This window comes from Anopheles stephensi, chromosome 2 (genome assembly GCF_013141755.1).
Source record: "Anopheles stephensi strain Indian chromosome 2, UCI_ANSTEP_V1.0, whole genome shotgun sequence".
Lineage (NCBI taxonomy): Eukaryota > Metazoa > Arthropoda > Insecta > Diptera > Culicidae > Anopheles > Anopheles stephensi.
The window spans coordinates 77,693,064-77,711,113 of NC_050202.1; the positions used below are offsets into that span (position 1 = coordinate 77,693,064).

The 18,050-nt window shown below is 47.4% G+C and overlaps 2 protein-coding genes across 3 annotated transcripts in view; one reads left to right on the forward strand and one right to left on the reverse strand.

Moving 5' to 3' along the window:
• The window catches only part of LOC118508458 (autophagy-related protein 16-1), a 225,615-nt gene that overhangs the window by 10,969 nt on the left and 196,596 nt on the right, over positions 1-18,050 (forward strand). The gene's annotated exons all lie outside the window — the stretch shown is intronic.
• LOC118508457 overlaps positions 1-18,050 on the reverse strand; it is an 86,881-nt gene that overhangs the window by 9,040 nt on the left and 59,791 nt on the right. Inside the window, exon 6 of the mRNA XM_036048259.1 lies at positions 14,438-14,639. Coding sequence (XP_035904152.1) covers positions 14,438-14,639 — 202 coding nt within the window. The remainder of the gene's footprint in view (positions 1-14,437; positions 14,640-18,050) is intronic.

The window sequence follows — 18,050 nt, forward strand, 5'->3', positions numbered from 1 at the left end:
GTGAAGTGCAGCTGTACTTCTAATCTGCCGGAATCGATCTTTTCGAAGCCCTACTACGTGTGCGCTGGAGAAGATAAACAACAGCCGAGTGTGTGCGTGTGTGTGTGCTTGCCATGCTCCAATCCGTGTACCATAATTTACCACCGTGCTTAGCCGCTGGTTGCAAGTTAATTGAGCTCGAGCGCCCTGGCCTGTCCTGAAACGACACACGGAGCATGTGCAGCGATTTATGGAAAATGTCACTCCGTTCGTTAAGTCAGGTGCTGAGAATTTGGCACTTTCTGCACGAGCCCTAGAGATATCGCTGAAGCACGAGGTTCAATCCTGTTACCGTCTCCATGGTTAGTTTAGCGGTAAAAGTGTAACGGTGAATAAGATAAACTACCTCCAGCGTTTTGGTGTTTTGCTATGTTAGAGCACCGCTTTACATAATGTTTCCATTAGCACTGGGAGACGTAATTAATTCATATGTCAGAATAAGAAATGATGAAATCCGGCTAACGTTGGCCTGTCAAACACTCGGGGAAAGGAGTTGGATGTGTGGTCGTGAAAGGGTCAACATTCACATTACTCGTATTGTTGTGGTGTTTTGTGGTTTCATGGAATTTGTTTTGCTCGCAAACATATCGAATGAAAACAATTTAGATAAGATCACCCCAAACCGTGCTCGTTGCAAATCGTAGACGGTCCCATGTAACGAAAGGCGGGATAAGCGGAGCAGCAAGATCCCAGGGCACACGTTGTTGACAAGCAACGTGTCGAACCGGAGAGCTGTGGTGTGGTTATAGTGTCGCGCATTGAAAACCGAAACCATTTCTTGCAATTTAATGTCTCAGTTGCTAGTCGGAAATGTAAGAAGACACATTTGGGAGACGCTATAAATCACTTAGCTCGTCTCGGGGGGGGATAAAAAACTATTCCAGGTTCTTGTTTAGCGCAGGTGTAATCTCCGTTCTTCTATTCTCGCTCGGCAAGACAGACGCAATGAATGTTAATTATTTCTTCAACGGTGAAAAAACAGGCGGCAGCTTCACTTGGGCGGCAAGTCTCGTGATATCGGGTCAGATACGTTCACCTACTTTGTTTGCCAAGGATTGCAGTTTACCCGTTTGCCCTAACTCTAGCTAAAGCCGTACGGTGCTCTTATTTCTTTACGCAAATGCAAACACGTCCGCCTTCTCCGGACGGTGGTGGTGCGATCAGTTTAGCAGGGAGTAATTAATTTGCCACTATCTCGAGTACATGGATCATTAGCATTAGTGCTTTCGTTTCTTTCCTTTTACATGTGCGCTCGTGCCAAGTGTTGTATAACTTTGCCAGCATAAATGTTTAAGGTATTTTATGTGGCTGTACGACTTGGAAAACCTTTTTTTTTCGTTCGTTGGTTGGTTTGCAGCTTCATCTCGTAAAAGTACGTGATTATCTGGCACGAGCAGAGATCGCCTTGAGGTTAATGTCTTGGAGTGGGACACTTACTAGGCAACGACTCCCCCCGGGGGCATATACTACCGTGCGGTAGCATAAAACAGTAACACAGCATAAATAATGAATAATTGTAATTGAGTAATCAAAAGCTTTTCCGTGCCGCCTGGTCAAGCAATGGGATCGGGCTGTTGGTACACATGCTGCACCTCGTTCGTCAGACTGCGGTGTCGGATGCGGTGTCTGACGAATGGATGCCTCTGCCTTGCTGCGCGTAATTGGGTCAATCGAAAATGATGTTGAGTTTTCTACGCCACGCAGAAATGTGCTAACGGGGAACCATCTCTATGAGATGATGTGTTTCTTCTTGCCCTCAGCTCATCCCGCGCGCTATCGCGGTGCGGTCTACCAAGATCACACAGCTGAGGAGCCAATTTCATTAACACCTTCTCTTTCCGCGCGAAACGTCTACACGGCTTGTGCTGTTCATGGGATTGGGTTTTTAGTTTTCCCGTTGGCACACCGGGACGTAGCAGTACACCGGTACACCCTTTGCTTTGCTCTCCTTTACGATCGAGAGTCGTCGGATCGGTTGAGACCAACGCGAGTTGGGAGGCGGCCGGTCCCGGAATTTCCCATTCCCTTCAACGTACAGTTACAGCGGTGAGCTCTGATTCTGGTGAAGTAGTGCATATGGATGGAACCAGTTACAAGGTCGTAACGCGAACACATCTGGCATGGGCAGATAGGGAATTTGTGTTGTGTTGTGATGTTGTGGCCGTATCGCAATAGTTACTGCTGTGTGTTTCATGGCAGCAAGAAGAGTTTTTTGACGACCATATTTGCCACTCGACCATAAGCAGTAACGGTCTTTTGCATAATATACGAAATATATTCCATTCATTGCATAATTTTTCATGCTATTTTCGAATCCTTCTCGCTTTCAGTCGCTCACTTTGTTTTTCTTTGTTCACCTCGCCGTTGATTATTCGTTGGCGTCCTGTTCGTTTGACAGAATGAATATCATTTAACCCATACGTCGGTGGTAAATTTAGAACCGTTTCATGCCATCGCAGAAAGCAATCCAGAATGTCGACAGTTAAGCTTTCTGCTGCGGACAGTTTTCGCTAAGAACTCATCGGTTCCAACGTTCCTGGATGACCGGTAAGACCGCAGCCGACAGCGCGCAGTCCTATCACATTTCCCTCTATGCTAATGAGATCGTTCAGCGAAACGATCGGAATAAATCCTTCAATTTTCAGCGCAAGGCACAATCGTGTGTGCAGCGAGCGAGCGAGGTGCATTTGTGCACACTTACCCACATCACTCGATCGATTCACGCGGACGCCATGGCGTTGATTGTATCGCCATGGAAAGTACTGTGGCACGGGCACAATCCAAGTCCGCGCTCAACAATAGATTGATGGAAGCTGGAGGGACATATTAAAAAACTCTAACAGTAGCTCTTCCTGGGCGGCAAACTCTTTAAGACGGTCGGGTTTCTACGTCTATCGATTGTCCTGTCCCCTCTGCCGCCCCTTGCATCTCCACAATATGAGCCGGGCACGGGGATCGATCAATCGCGATATCGCATGACAGAGGGACATGATTTATGTTTGGTGAAGCATTTCGATTCCTGCCTGACGTGCATCGGCTTCTTTTCTAAGCCCCCAATGTGCTGCGATGGGTGCTACTGCTGTGACGGCTGCTGTGGGCCGATCATTAAGGAACAATTTTCGCTCCTGCGGAAAGTAAATCGGAACCAAATGTAACCGGTTGCCGTTGGATCCAGCCTCGGGTGTGTGGGGAGCGGAGAGTGGTCGCTTAGTCAATACGTGACCAGAAAGCGATCGGCTACACGGTCACGCAATTTGGCGCCAACCGCACAGAGCGATCGCCGTAGGTGGTAAAACAGATACTCCTGTTTTTGCAGATCGGTTTTCAGCCTCCGATGGCGCGACATGGGTGCTCGTTGGGGCGCGAGGAGAGCAATATAAAAAAAAGACCATCTCAAACGTCCTTTTACCGTTGTTGACAACCGTTTGACTAGCGTTGAAAACGGACAAAACAAAACACACACACAGGGTTCGGTGCGATCCAAACAATGTGTAGCTTGCTGAAGCAGCGAGTGACAGTTTATCTTTTGCCGCCAAGCAAGAGTTCTGCTAGCAGTACAACAGCGGTTGTGGCAAATAATATGACAGCTCGGTATGATAGCATTCGACACTCGTGCAAGAGCTCACTCACATTGCATGCAGTCCCTAGGATCAGAGAACATCAGCCGCTCGGATTCCCCGCAGTGATGCCTGGGAACGTATATTGTGTGGAGTGTTGGAACCTTTTCCAGTGTTTCTATCGCCAACTGAGCTCACTATCGATACCTGCAAAACGTGCTAACATGCGAAACATCCAGACGGTGGAGTAGCACCACCAACATCTCGAAAGCTCGCGGGTAAAAATTCTCGGCCAATTCTCTCCCGTGTGATGAATTCCATCGCAACGGTTGGGCATCATTTTTAATTGGACTTTCTACGCTCAGTTACCCGCAGTGGAGAATGCTGTGGACAGTTCTGGCGGCGGTCGATCTAACCTAGAGAGCAAAGGACCGCAACCGGGAGTGGTCGCGACAGATCGGCATCAGGAAGATCGTCCCATGATCGCGTGTGCACGATGCGGTAAATTAATTAGACTTTCTCCTTCTCTTATCCCGTGCTGTACCCGGGCAGGGCTAGCTGAGGACCATCCTATCGCTTCGCCATCACAGTGGTATGGGCGGGTCCACAACGGTTTTTTGAAGTCACTGCGCCGCGTGAGCTTGAACAATCATGAGGGTTTCTCCGCAAAGATGAGATTTAAAATTGGTGTGATGGAGTAGCACGAAACAAGCACATGTATTAAGTCTCCAGAAGGGATGACCCAAAAAAAAAGAAGGAGTATGATAATAGTGTACTGAGAAGGGGGTTGCCTTTGAAAAAAAAAACCGCTAGAAGTTTTCGCACAACTTTATTCATCTACAGTCGCTAGTTAAAGTCAAATGTAACACGACTGCACACGAAGAAAACGCACCACTGGATGCGGCTTAGAAGCTGATCTGGTGTGGTGCTTTCCGTACGCAACCACTGTATGATTGTGGTTCTAGAACTATGGTCCTAATTTTGTTCTGTGCTGTTGTTGTTTTGTTCCTGCCCATTGGATAGTAATTAGAACCGTGAAGACGCCACAGTGACCGAACGAACGGTACATTTTACGGAACACACCGGCGCTCGATCGCGGCCACAAGTAGATAGGATAATTAATTTTCTGCCAATTAATAAACACACACTAATTTCATATTATTTAGCGCCCGCGCGCACACGCTCGCTCCCATTTACCGGGTGCACGCGGGAATGGAGGACGCCTTGGCGAGTGTCGTCCGCGCAATGCTTGCGGTCTCGCGATATCCCGTGGGAGACTTTCAATGGGCGTGTTTGGTGTGTATATAGCCGCCGTGTGTACTAGAATTAATTACGGAACGTCGTGGTAGAATGAAGCATCCATTGTCCATGGGCACTGAAGATGCTTGAGAAAATGGTGAAAGAGGGCGCAGTGGTCATACTTGCCACAGGGTGCGATAGTCCCCTTAAGTGGCCTGTATACTATCACTTCGAAAGAAAGGCGAATTCATTGCCCTTTTCCCATCCCACAGCAGGGAAAAGGTAGCGGAATATAGGAAGATAAAGAACAACCACATGGCTACCTCCGAACTGCGGCAGCAAGTGTCTGTGGCGGACGATAATGATAGTAACAGGTCCGTATCTCGACTGCGCCAGTGCACTATTGGGGCTGTAACTTTAATTTTGACCGCGTAGGTCCAAGCCCCCATTCCTTTCCGGTGGTGGTTGAGGTGGTGCATATTTCTTCCACCATCTAACGTTTCACAAATTTAAACTTCGCCGTTATACTGTAACGTAAACCCTCTGAAAACATGTTGGATTGTTAGAGGCGGACAATGGTATGTTCTCTCACACGCACCCGGGTTCGGTCTCACGACGATCCCTTTCGAAATTCGTGACCAACCGCGAACGATACAGCTAGCGGTGTGACACGGGCAGGCGACACAAAAACAATAAAAAAAAGTAATCGAAATCACACCAGCAACCTCTGAAACTTGACCCCGCTCAGCAGATTCGGTTCTGAGGATGTCTGAATTTCTGGCAAGCGGACCGTATTCTTTGCAATTAAGAAACATGTCGGTCCAATTAGCTGGGATGTGGGTTAACCAGGAACGGATCGTAATCAGGGCATCGGGCGGGTTTGTTTTTTTTTTTTTGCTGCTGCTGTTGCTGTTCCGATCCGTCGATCGAAAGGGGCAGAAAATTATGCTTATCGGATTTATGTAATACCGATTAACCGAGTAGGTTTTGCTCGCGTAGAAAATCCAACCTGACCGGTTAAATCAAATGGCTTGCGGGCAGGTGCGCGTTGTTTGGACAATCGATAATCGATCTCGTTTTCCTCTGACTCGGTACAATTCGGTTTAACGGTAGAAGCAGTCTGAGGGAGCGGGGTGCAGCAGTGTGTTGACCATGTTTGTTGATCGACGATCGGTCCGATGATCTCGTACGCCCGTTTGTTGGTGTGCACCCGAGCAGCGATTTCCCGATTGAGCTAATTTTCTAGATTAGTTGCAATCAAGGCATATCGCCGGGTGCACTCGGTTTTGCTCCCCACCCTGGCAGTTCCTGGCGGTCTCGCAAGATGATGTACCGCTAGGAAATATGCCAGCGTTTTTTTTTCTCCCCTGAACGGAATTGGTCACTGTGAATGTTGGTAGCTGCGGATGGGTTCGAGAGCTAGCCCTGGCTTTGGTTCCGGGGTTTGGTGAACGTTGGTTAAACCGGCGTCCAGGAAAGATACAGATAACGTGCTGCAAACGATGGCAACTCTCGCATGTTCCAGTACAAATCGGGAAACGGTGCTACCGCTTGCATTTAGCTCAATTTTTTCACCCTCACTAATCGCAACGCGACTAAATGGGTTAGCTATAATTTGAAGCACAAAGCAGTAACGTTCGATCAATGGAATCTTACCAAAGTTTTTCAGGCACCCAGATAACGCTGATAGTAGGTTTGCGTACTTGGGCGATAAAATGATAAAGCATTAATAACACTTTTTGCCTTTTAGTACGATTTTCGGATTCATCTTGAGCTAGTTGTGTTCGACTTAAGGGATAAATGTTTTACCCTGCCTTTCCAGACCAACAAGTATCACACATATCACCTCAGAATGACTCTGCTCTGGATCGGTGTCGATAGCGAATGTGGTTTGCTCGGGTTCGCCACTCAGCCCGCACCGATAACTGTAAACTAACCTTCAGTTTCGAGGCCATCCCTACCAAGCGGTGGTTGCGTTTTCGCTTGCACCGAACGAGAAAGAATGGTGATCCTAGTGCTTGATCCGTTCGTACCACATTTGCCAATGCCAATTGTCGACCGTTACGACCGCTAGCCGATACACTTGTTTTAATATTTATTTAAGCAATCAATTTAAATGACCCGGTCGAAGCAAGCGACCGGCGGTTTTGTTGATAGCGTCATATCCCCGGAGCGCTGTGGTAGTTTGTTATTTTTACCCCGGCCCGTGCTTATCCACTCATGGCCGGCTTTCTTTCGGCGCAACCCGTGGAAGCATTCCCGTACATATCGAACTGCCGACCGCCCTATCACCGCGGTAAGGTAGAAAGGGGGAGAAATGAGCCCCCGAGCACGTTGGGTGCACTCGGAAATCAGCGGCTTTCATCACACTTCGTTTCGTGTGCGCATTTGCACGGTCAAAATGGGGTGGCACGCTGAAGGATAATCTAATTTATATTTCAACGTCGCGATTCATTCGCCTGTATACTAGAGGCTTTCCTATGCACGCCAATCGGTTTGGGTTTGTTGTTGGCTTTTTTTTGGTTTGGGTTTCCTTTCGAGTTTATCGATCCTCCCATTTTTCTCCTTGTTAGTGTTTGACCACAATCTACCGTTCTGACGGTGTCTGCTGCTGCTGCTGCTGCTGCTGCTTAGCAACGTCACTTCAGGGGATACATCAACGAACCCCGTTTCCAGTTTTGGGGCGGGCAGTGTTTTTGTAGAAGCGCTTGATTTCCGAACATTTTTTGTTTAGCTTTTCCCCCCATTGATCGGATGAAAATTTAAATCATGCCTTAATTTGTCAGCCAAACGCCGCCTTAGATAAACGGAGGTGCTCTAGCCAATGGAAACGAGCAGGATTTGCATACAATGTTAATGCTATGATAATTTTGCTGCTTTCCGTACGGTCCAATTTGGGTTTCGTTCCTATGAGCGTCTTTTGCATAGCGTTGGTGCACCTAGTGGTTAGGAAAGGTAGCTTACGGAATCGACAGACAAACGATCGGTCGGAAACTTTGTATGAGGGGCACTGTTTGCGATGGTCCCCACGGTCAGGTTCACCTGTCTTTGAAAGTGTAGCAAAATATGAACTCGATCACTGGGCAAAGTTTATTCTGTGGGGCGGTGTTGGTGGGCGTGCTGTGGTGACATGTTTGAAGTGTTTTTCAAAAGGAACATAATCATGAAACGCTCGGCAAAACAAAGCCGGAAAGGAAAACAAAAACACCAGGCGCGCTTCATTGAATAGTTTCCCCCAAGGAAAGGACAACAACGAAACAAGCTGACTGGCTGCTGTGTATAGGACCTATTCCGAGCCGCGCAAGTTGTTAGAGAAATTATGAAATTTATGATTATTGGTGCTTTCTTTTGTGCTTTTCTACGTACGTATCTGCGCCCTTAGACGCGTAATCTTTTCCGTCTGACATGTCTGGGCCAGATTCTTACCGGACGCGTGTAGAACGAACGCTCACGCTTCGACTGGCGGGGGCCGGACGGTTAAAAGGAGCGTTCTTCGGTCGCAAATTGAAGTGAAACATTTTGTCAGCTCTAACGATCGTTTAAGTCTCTCCAGTTGTGATTTCCCACTGCCGAGTCACCGGTAGTTCGCAAGCCTGTTTGTGCGTGTGGCGTTAATTGCACTTCAGCTCGATTGTTTCGCTCGATTACACTTGCGAAACGGGCGTCAGGTCTGGGGCGAGTGACGTTCGGTGACGCTTTGCGGTTCAGGCCAGGTCCAGGATTGTGGACGACCTGGGCGGACTGGCTGGCGAATGGATTTGGATCTGGCCGAGTGCTGCAAGAAGCCGATCGTTAAGAGCACCATCCTTTTACACGGTCTGCTTTGCCTGGTGAATGAATATAATGAGATCGGTTGTACGCAAAGCGTCACTTAGCCGAGGTCCGCACGGCAAAGACTAAACAAGATGCCATCGTGGCGGGCATCATCGGCCCCCTGTTTTGCGATTGGATAGGAGCAGGAAAGGAGAGCATATGGGGGTACTTAATGCGACAATCTCACCTATGCTCGTTCATAACTTTTGCCTGCTCGGTCTGCGCACGCCACCGTTCACTGGGTGTTCTGGTTTCTCTGACCAGTTCCAGCGGTTTAGCACTTGGGCTGTTTAGCACCCGGCTGCCACCACCCGGTACCTACCGATCGGTGTAGTTTATTTGCATAAAAAGTGATCAAGTTGACAGAAATTACATAAAAGGGCAACTGTTGCAATTGTTTCGCCCTCGTCCCGTTTGCCAATGGCCGCTGATGGCTGAAAGAGCTCGGCCTCCCTGCTTGGAGTGACCAAATCGCACTTCTTTAATAATGTTCTGAATTGAGCTTGGGGATGGTACGGTGTGAAACGCACCGGCTTCGTTTAGTAAATAAGAAAAAAGACCATTCGAACGTCACATGGTACATGTTCTATTACCGCACCCGAACCGGGAAGTGCCGTGGCACATCGAGTGGCAAAGATGTAGAATTTCAGTGACCGGATTCTTCGACGGTTGGTGCTTCGTTCGCTCTTCCGCATTGGTGCAAAACAAGTGAAGGTAACGGACGTGCTTGCCAAGGCAAGCAAACTGATACTGGAACCATGTTCAAAGCTATGTCGACCACATTTTTCTAACCACCACTGGAACGATAATCGTACGGGCAGGTGATGGGATGGGGTGGTAAATCGAGTGGTAAAGTGTTGTTCACTGTTGTTAGCTGAAAATACCGATTGTGCCCCCGAATGGACATCGTCGCGAAATAAAAAAAAAGCGAAGGACAGGAAAGGCATCTCACACTAACGGTAGCTAAGGCGGTAGCCGTAGTTCGAAAGGGTTAACTCAATATATTTTATGCTTCTGCTCAAGATCAAGTTGCCGCACGTTTTCGAGCAAAGTTTGTGGGGTGAAAAAGTGTTGCTTTTTTTCGTTCTAGAAAGAATTCTTTTTCTTGTGTGTGTGTGTGTGTGTATGTGTGGTGTGATCATAGGCGACGGTAGAGGATAAAACTATTCGCGGTTGCTGGCCGTTGATTGGTTAGGAGTTATTGGAACGGATGCAATCCTGCGAACATGATCGCGATCATGCGCGCCCAACCTAGAAGCGTGTGATGAGGCTTCAGAAAGGTTAATAGAATTGAACACGAGTGTGGCAAAAAATAAAATCAGAAGCACGTTTCTACCACCACACGGGCCCGGTCAATGATGGGTCGCGAGAGGAAGAGTTGGCGAAGCGAGCTGTTGCTTAATAGTAGCAATATCCGATGTTGTTAGTGTAAACGGTTGAGTTGTTTAGGTTGTAATCATAACAATAAATTCACCGCATGTTCAACTCGTACAGCCGGGACGGGACGAGCGTGATCACCTCATTCTCCCGCCTGAAAGGCTCTTCTTCAGCTTTCGATCACTTTTTTTTTCATACGCTTCGCTGCTTGGAGCCAGCTACTCCAGAACGGAGAACTTTGACCATCGCGATAGTCACCGAGCGGATGCTGGAGCGCAAATCGTTCCTAGAATGGGTCTCTCGTGTCATGTTCATTTCCGTCGAATGATCGTTTATAGACCACAGCATTAAAAGTGGAATGCAAAAGAAAAAAGTCGGGAAAACTACCAAGGACCATCCTCTAAGTTCGTTCTCTTCGCCAAAAGACCAGACAGATGAACGAACTGGACAAATGGATATGGAAGATTTACTCTTATTTTCTGCCAGAAAGCTAGCTGGCGATGAGCCCAGGAAAAGGAAGCATGCTTTGGTCGGGAGAAGAGAAGGAAAACGGAATTCGATGTTTCGTGGTCGTGTTGGCAATTGTCTTTCCATTTCGACGCGCTTCGTCTGGAAGGTACCACTTTTGGCGCAGACGAAAAGTCGAGGGCCACACTTGACGTTGTGTTATCCGATAGAAACAAGCGAGATATGGAACCATATAAAAAAGGGGGAAAGTGAAGCGACTGTATAGTAGCGATGGGTCATGATTTCTCTATAAAGATGATGATAAAATTTAAGTTTTATGATTGCGCCTGCAAGAAGTGTGCAAAATGTGACGAGAAACGGAGGGCTGGACGGTAGACCCGCGAGCAAGAAGGATTATTCGAATCATTGCCTTTTGGTTTTATCGAAAAAAGATTCTTGGTAGAAGATTTTGGCTGTTTAAGACAAATTTACTACAGGAAATGTGTCACAAATCGATATAAATTCTTATAATGCAATGGTTTTTTTTTGAAGATTTTAGATGTGGCTCGTTGTAAAAACTATACTATAGACAGACTTTATGATCGTGTATCGGATACAGCAATTGTTAACAGGGACCGATCGAAATCTTGGTGGCAATGGCCTGTTACGGATTCCCACACTTTGCTTCGGCGTCGGTCGAACTGGGCCTTTCGCCTGTATCGTGCAGTCGCACACAGTACATTGCGGACGGGACACGCACAAACACCCCATTTGCCAATTAACGGTAGCGTTCCCGTTGACAATTGCTGGGGATGATTTAGCTGTCGGATGTCATCAAAAGAGATGCGCCAGAGGGCCCAAAGGCTTCTCTGCCCTGCGTATGTCAGAAGCGTTCAGCGTAAGCGCGCTTGTTAATGGGGCTCATTAAGAACGCTCACGACGTTCCACTGCTCGATTTGGGAACGCGGCAGCGTTGTTTGTGCGCGGCTATTCTTGTGACGCCACTAATCCGTACAGTGTTTCGGAGCGGTTCTTTGCCCATTCCACCAATGAACTGTGTCACTAGCATCACACGATCACTAGCGTTGGTGGCAACGAATCACGAAACATCCCATCTGTCCGAGTTGAGTTCGTGCAGTGAAGTTCAAAGCTTATCGGGTTTGGGGCCAGTTCGATTCCGTTCGCGGGCATCATCAGCATAAAAACGGCACGATCCTGGTACCGATCGGGCACCCGAAAGGACTATGAATAATTCATGAATGAATGCGCGTGAATGAAACCGCACCACCACCGACCAGCTCAGTTCGATCGATTGATGATGGGCCAGGCAAAGGTTTCCTTCCTCACTGCTGTGAAGCGTTTCTGGTTATCTCTGCGATGATAGGCTTCGGAGGATAATTACCGTCGAACGGGACTCTTCCAACAAGCGGCAGGTAGGCAGAGGTTGCAGCTGATTGCACCCGACGAGGGGGGCATGTAATTTTCTCGTTTTATCTGTGCAAGCGCATCAATTCATATACACAGTGCCATTTGATGAGCACCGCAACGCCGATTAGATGTAAGTGTAGAACAAATTCTGTAGTTTTTGTTTGCTGTTCGTCTTGTTTCCGTGGCCAGTTGCCAGTTCGCCTGGCGGTGCAATTAGATGGAGCTGGAGGGAATCGATTGGATTATTGTAAATTCCATTGGGAATGAATTGAAGGTTCCTTTTTGGAGGATTGCTCTTCTGTCGGAGCTAAACAAGCAGAATTATAGTGAACAATTGCGCTCGTACTGGTTCCGCCTCACGTTTGTCTGTCTTTTGATGTCGATCATGTCGACACTTGCTACATTGTCTACAAATCGCATCATGTAACTCGTTTGTTCTTGGTCACTTTGGACACACACACTCAGGGTGCGATGCATCTCGGATGACGGGTGTTTAAGTTGACTGGATGATGAGTTATTAAGCCAACCGGGTTGTTGCGAGCAGGGGGAGCTCCGACCATCCGCGAAAATGTAAACGATTGGCTTCCTGGCACATGGTGTGAAGAAAGTGCATCGCATCACTTGACGAAGAACAGCCAGACAGGTCAGAAAAAGGCAACGAGCAAGCGGGCCTACTATGTACTTCATATTCTAATAATTATAGTACCAATAGTTTGGTCTGCACCATTATGCCATTTTCTGCTGAAGTATGGGTTTTTAATGAGCCATTCCGATGATCGTAGAATCGTTACTTGATGCGCGTCTCGTTTGCTAATTCAACTCTGCTGAGCGCACTTCGACCATCCCCGAGCATTAGCACGTTTCGCACAGCCCTGAGTGATGGCTGCCGTTGAAATAGGCGGATTAAGAAGATGATCGTAGTTTGAGCTGTGTGTGTGTGTATTGGTAATAAACCTGACATGGGTGATCTAGTGCAAAATTACTCCACCAAGAGTTGCCGGTGGGATTCAATGGGATTGCTTTTTCTATTTGAGCAACAATCGACCAGAGCGCGCAAAGCTATACACTGAAGAAGGGCTCAGAACGTTTTTTTTGGTATTACAGAGTACTAAAATACCATAAGAGGCAAATAAATGAATTTCTCTTTTCATGCGGTTGATATGCATTCAAGCAGCAATACTGAAAGTCATTGGATCTATTTGGTCCAATATCCGTTCGCTCCACCTTCCGTCTTTAAGTGAAACAATAACCAACACGCTCGGACGGAAGGCAGTCATATACATAATCCCGAACTGTCTGTCTAGAATCCAACACGGTCGTTTTACTATTTCACTAACCGGTTCTACAAATTGAGTTGCCGTGGGCTTCTATTTACCGCGCAAGCTCTCGTTGGAGAAGGTATCGACAGTCGAACAACCTGTAATGATCGAAAAATTGACTTTTCCTCTACTTTAGGAGAGAAACAATCGGACGATCGGACCCGACGCGGAAGACGGTCGGACGTGACGCGGGTTCTTCTCGACGTTAGCCCAATCGTCCACCGGGCACTAACAAATTCTAACAAGATGACTCAACGTTAAACGGTGATGGTTAGCTCTAAATGGAATGTTTAGATTTTGTTGAAGGATACCCTGTCTTCGTCAATTGTGAAGCAAGGGAAAACGGAGGGGGGGGGGAAGTTTATATAAAACAAAAAATCATGAAAAATCAACAACCGCGGTCGGCCTTGAAAAACAATTGTCTGGCGTAGTCCGAAACCAGTTTAATCTCAGTGTGACTCTTCACTGCCCATCTTGATCTTGTTTAGACCGTTCGATAGAAGGTCACATTATCTTTCACATCTTTCCCGCCTGCCCGGACCGGACAAGGGATGAATAATTGTTAAGTAAAAAGAAGGAAGGTACGCCCCTCTTCCGCAAACGCCAAACCTCCCGCGTCGTACGATATGAGAGTGCTTTGATGCTGGAATGCGCATCCCATAAAAAAAGCTGATAAATAATCGGTGTAACTCGGCATGCAACACTTTGCGGCGGCAAGGAAGAAGCCGCAATTCGTTCACGCTACTGAATAAATCGCTAAAATTGATTTCTTTGTCATTCTATCAGCTAGAGCGCTGGAGCACAAAGCCCCATATCAAAGGGCATCGGGGATTCGAAACCGCGTTGCATCCCTGTGTGTTCCCCCACTGCGGGAAGGGGAATATGTTTAAAAGTTCATGCCCGTTACGATTATCATTCATCATTAAAATGCCGAGCTTATTAATCTCCTGAGTAATGGACCATGCGCATCGCAAGTACCGTCCTCATGGGGTGTACCGTCCGCGTTTCTCGGGTGCCCAACCATCTCCGGGGACTCCTGCGCATGTTGTTTACACGGTCGGAATAGGTTCGCTCGCGGACTGCACCACGAGGTGCAACTACGCAACAGTTTTGCTGTCATTGATTTTAATGTTGCAGAGTTCGTACGACCATGGGCACCTTTTGCAGTGAACCTGTGCGCTGCAACCGTGGCGAAAGGGCGAACGGGTGTCTACTTACCGGCAGGTGAATTCGTTTTCTCCGAGGCACATCTCGATACAGTCGCGACGCGAAACGACCTGGGCGGTACGCTTGACGTGTCCGTTCAGCTTGTAGCCTTGCACTCTGTCGATGCACCAGGCACGTTCGCACGGACGCAGCTTCAGACAGGACTTCTGTGCGTAGATCGTGAACACCGGGAACTGTGACTTTGTAAGGGCACCTAAGGGAACGGGGGAAAATAACAGCAATTGGTCAGTGTGAAATGGCAGCAATGTGCGGGCACATCTATGCTTAATATTTATGTGGGTTTTTAGTTAGCCCTGTAAACGCTTTAGAATGGTACATAGCAAAGTTTTCACTTTTATCAGTGCGCCCTAATCCATCCATCGTATCCAGCAATGCAAGCGAATGAAGTTTAATTTTACTTTCTTTGAAGTTACGACCCGTCATCCGTGATCGGTTTTAATCGAACGCTTTAAAAGACGATTTTTTACGCTTCCAGCACAATCGACGGTCTGAAAAAGGTAATTATTAAGTGCAGAAGGAATAGTGTCCACGATCGGTTGCCGGGCGTACACTTTCTACTGTACCGGTCGGAAATGGAACATGCTGAGCAGCTCACCTACTTCTTGGTGCCGGGTGCCAAGGGATGCTTTCATGTTTGATGGAACGAAAGCAAAATGATTGAAACGATCAAATACTTCAATCGCAACGACAAGCACCGACGAGCACTGTTTCAAATGCGTGCGTAAAATGCCTGCAGGCTAGCACGACGACCAAGCGCAGTCTAGGGCTGCCGTAGATCTTTCCGAAAGCGATACGATCGAGTTCGTGATGAAGGGGTTGGGGTGAGTTCTGGAGCGATATTTTGCGCTAGCCTATTTGAAATCGCATTCGTCACAGCGGCTACATCACGTGCCATGTGTTCGCGGTAAATCGGTGGCAGCTAGCAAAAGTGTTATAGCTGCCATCCTTTCTTCGGTGCAACAAACTGCTTTGGTTGCGGGCTGAGCGATAGCATGACGGGGTGAAACTGGTTTGATAACACCATTTTTCTGCCGCTGGTGGTGTTCGTAATGCCACCGGGCGTCCGTTTGTTAGTGCGCGGCATCTATTGCGTTTGTGGTGCATTTGCCGCAAACGGTTCAGCTGCACTCGGGCTGGTAAGTATAGCCGGGCGCGATGCATAAGATATTGTATTTAATAATGGATCAACCATTATTACTGATACTTCATGTATGCAATTTTATGTTCTTGTTGCTTCGGAAGCGGCATTCTTTTCGTGCAAGCGCGCCCTCGATCGAACGCAACGAGTAGCCTTTAATCAGTCGTTTCATTATCGTTCTCTTTCGCGTTTATGAAACAATATCTAAAGGGCGCGTTTGCTTGCTGTCCTGAATGGAAGCAGACTGAAAGGGGGGTTTTTTCTCCCCCCAGCAGTAGGGATGAGTGCTGTACTGTCAGACCCGCCTCAACCAGATCTCTGCCCCATCATCGATCATTCGATCGAGCGATACTTTATGCATAGAAATACGCTCAAGGAAGGTGTCTTCCGTGGAGAGAGGGAGAGAAAAGGCTAGGGAAAGATCATGGAGCAGTGCAAAAAGTGCGGTATTATTAGCGGTAATTTGATAGTTGTTAGGTTCTAGTTGTCTACGTGGTGAGCCAGGGCTTAAGTTAAGCCGTTGGCTTGGTGTAAAGGTACTTGGGCTCTTGAATAGCTTCTTGACCGATGCCCTCGTCCTGAACTGTAGCTCAAGTGAGTGGATGGATGGATGGAACGGGCGTGTAAATTAGTGTTCCTCCAACAACGTCTTCGTGCGGCAGCGTAAGCTTCCATGAAATGATTTTTCAATTTTATGAATGGGTTAAACCTGGCTGTCCATGCCATGTGATGGAAGTGCTTTTTGGCGGTTGGTCTAGATTCGTGCATATGTTTTACTCATGCATTTTGTTGTTTAGAATATTTTAATTGAATTGAATATATAGGTTTAGGCATATATCATAAAATCAGACATGAACAGAAAATTAGATAATTATTATCTTAGCTTCTCAAAATTCGATTTGAGGTTCTCAAAGCTCCAGTTAACAGTCTTGAAAGTACTTTATACTCGCCCGATTCATTTAATGCAAGTGAGAGTGCACATGTCCGGCCCAGGTGCGCGCGACCGCCATCTTCTTCTAGTGCCTCAAGGGGATGCGCGTTGCGAAAGCTGGTCGTGCAACCGGAAACGATGAGCAAACGATAGCGCATCGTCGTTAGAGACCCATTTCTATTACCGTTGTTTGATTTAGTGCACCCATCAGCGACAACCGAGTGCACACCTTTCCCGCAGCTAAATGTGTGGCTTGTGGTTCGTCGTGACGCCGATCGGTTTGCGTTCAAACCATCAACCACGCGAAGGTAGATGAGCCACACAAACACACACATAAAAGACACAAATCGGCCCGAAGGTGTCCACGATTTCTCCCGTTTTGCAAATAAATTATGAATTCATGTTCTTCCGTTTTTGCACCAGCAGCGCACAACCGATTATAAGCTTTGTGGATCTTTCGCATAAAATGGAAAGAGGCACAAATCGTGTACACTTGAGCTGTTTGCTTCGGTATGGAACCTACCTGCTTCCTACTATCCCTCCTATCTTCGGATTTTTTGTTTGCTGGTGCAACAAGTTCAGTGTCAGTGGGAAAATTAGATGCAATTGTGAGAGGTAAAGCAGAGCAAGTCGTTAGAATTGAAGTCGAATGGCGAAGTGTGGATCAATTTACGGTACAGCTGAGAGACAGAGAGACCGCAGCACTAGGAGGGTGCCCATTTTCTCAAAGGTTTGCGGTTTTTCCTTTCACTTCTACATCGGTGTCAGGGAAGAAGAACGTTTCGCTGTCCCTGTGCCGTATTAGGTTTAGGGAGGGGGAGATTTTCGATACTTTCGATGGAAGTTATGGAACGATGAGCCATCTAGCAGAAGTAGAACATCCCCTGTCAAAGGATAAACTGCACAAAAATGCCGCCTCAAAGCAGATGCGCGCGGCGGTGTATTTATGTGGAGTGTATACACCACGTTCAATTTGAGCGCAACATGAACGAAACAGTAAATCGGACGAAAAATAAACAGTCTGACAAATTCCGGTACAAAATCACGACCGGCGACGGACAGCCGGGCCAAAAACCTCCTGGAATCATGGCGGAACGAGGGAGTTTGAATGTTGATTCTCTTAAATTGCCGTGCTTCCCATCATTCACTGGTAGACCGGTGCGACCAGTTGTCGATGGTCAGAATGTTGGAGCAAATCCCTGGGAAATGCACTATATATGCACAATCACGAACTATCGAAATTCTTGCTCGTTTCACAGCAAAAATCGATCCCAGCAACCGAAACTTCTTGCTGTGTGTGCGGCTTCAGTCCAACGGGTTCCGTTTGGAGCTGCCGTAGGGCGGTCCAATTTTTATTTATGTACTCGCCTGTCCCGATCACGAATTGCATGGACTGGTTTGTTTTTTCATCGTTACATCGTGGTGAAGCCTGCGCAACGGTCAATGTCGTAGGCTGCCGTGTGGAATGGAAGTAATGATTTTTTGGAGATGCTGAACGTTTATAGCTCTCCGTACAGCAGGAGGGTGACAGTAAA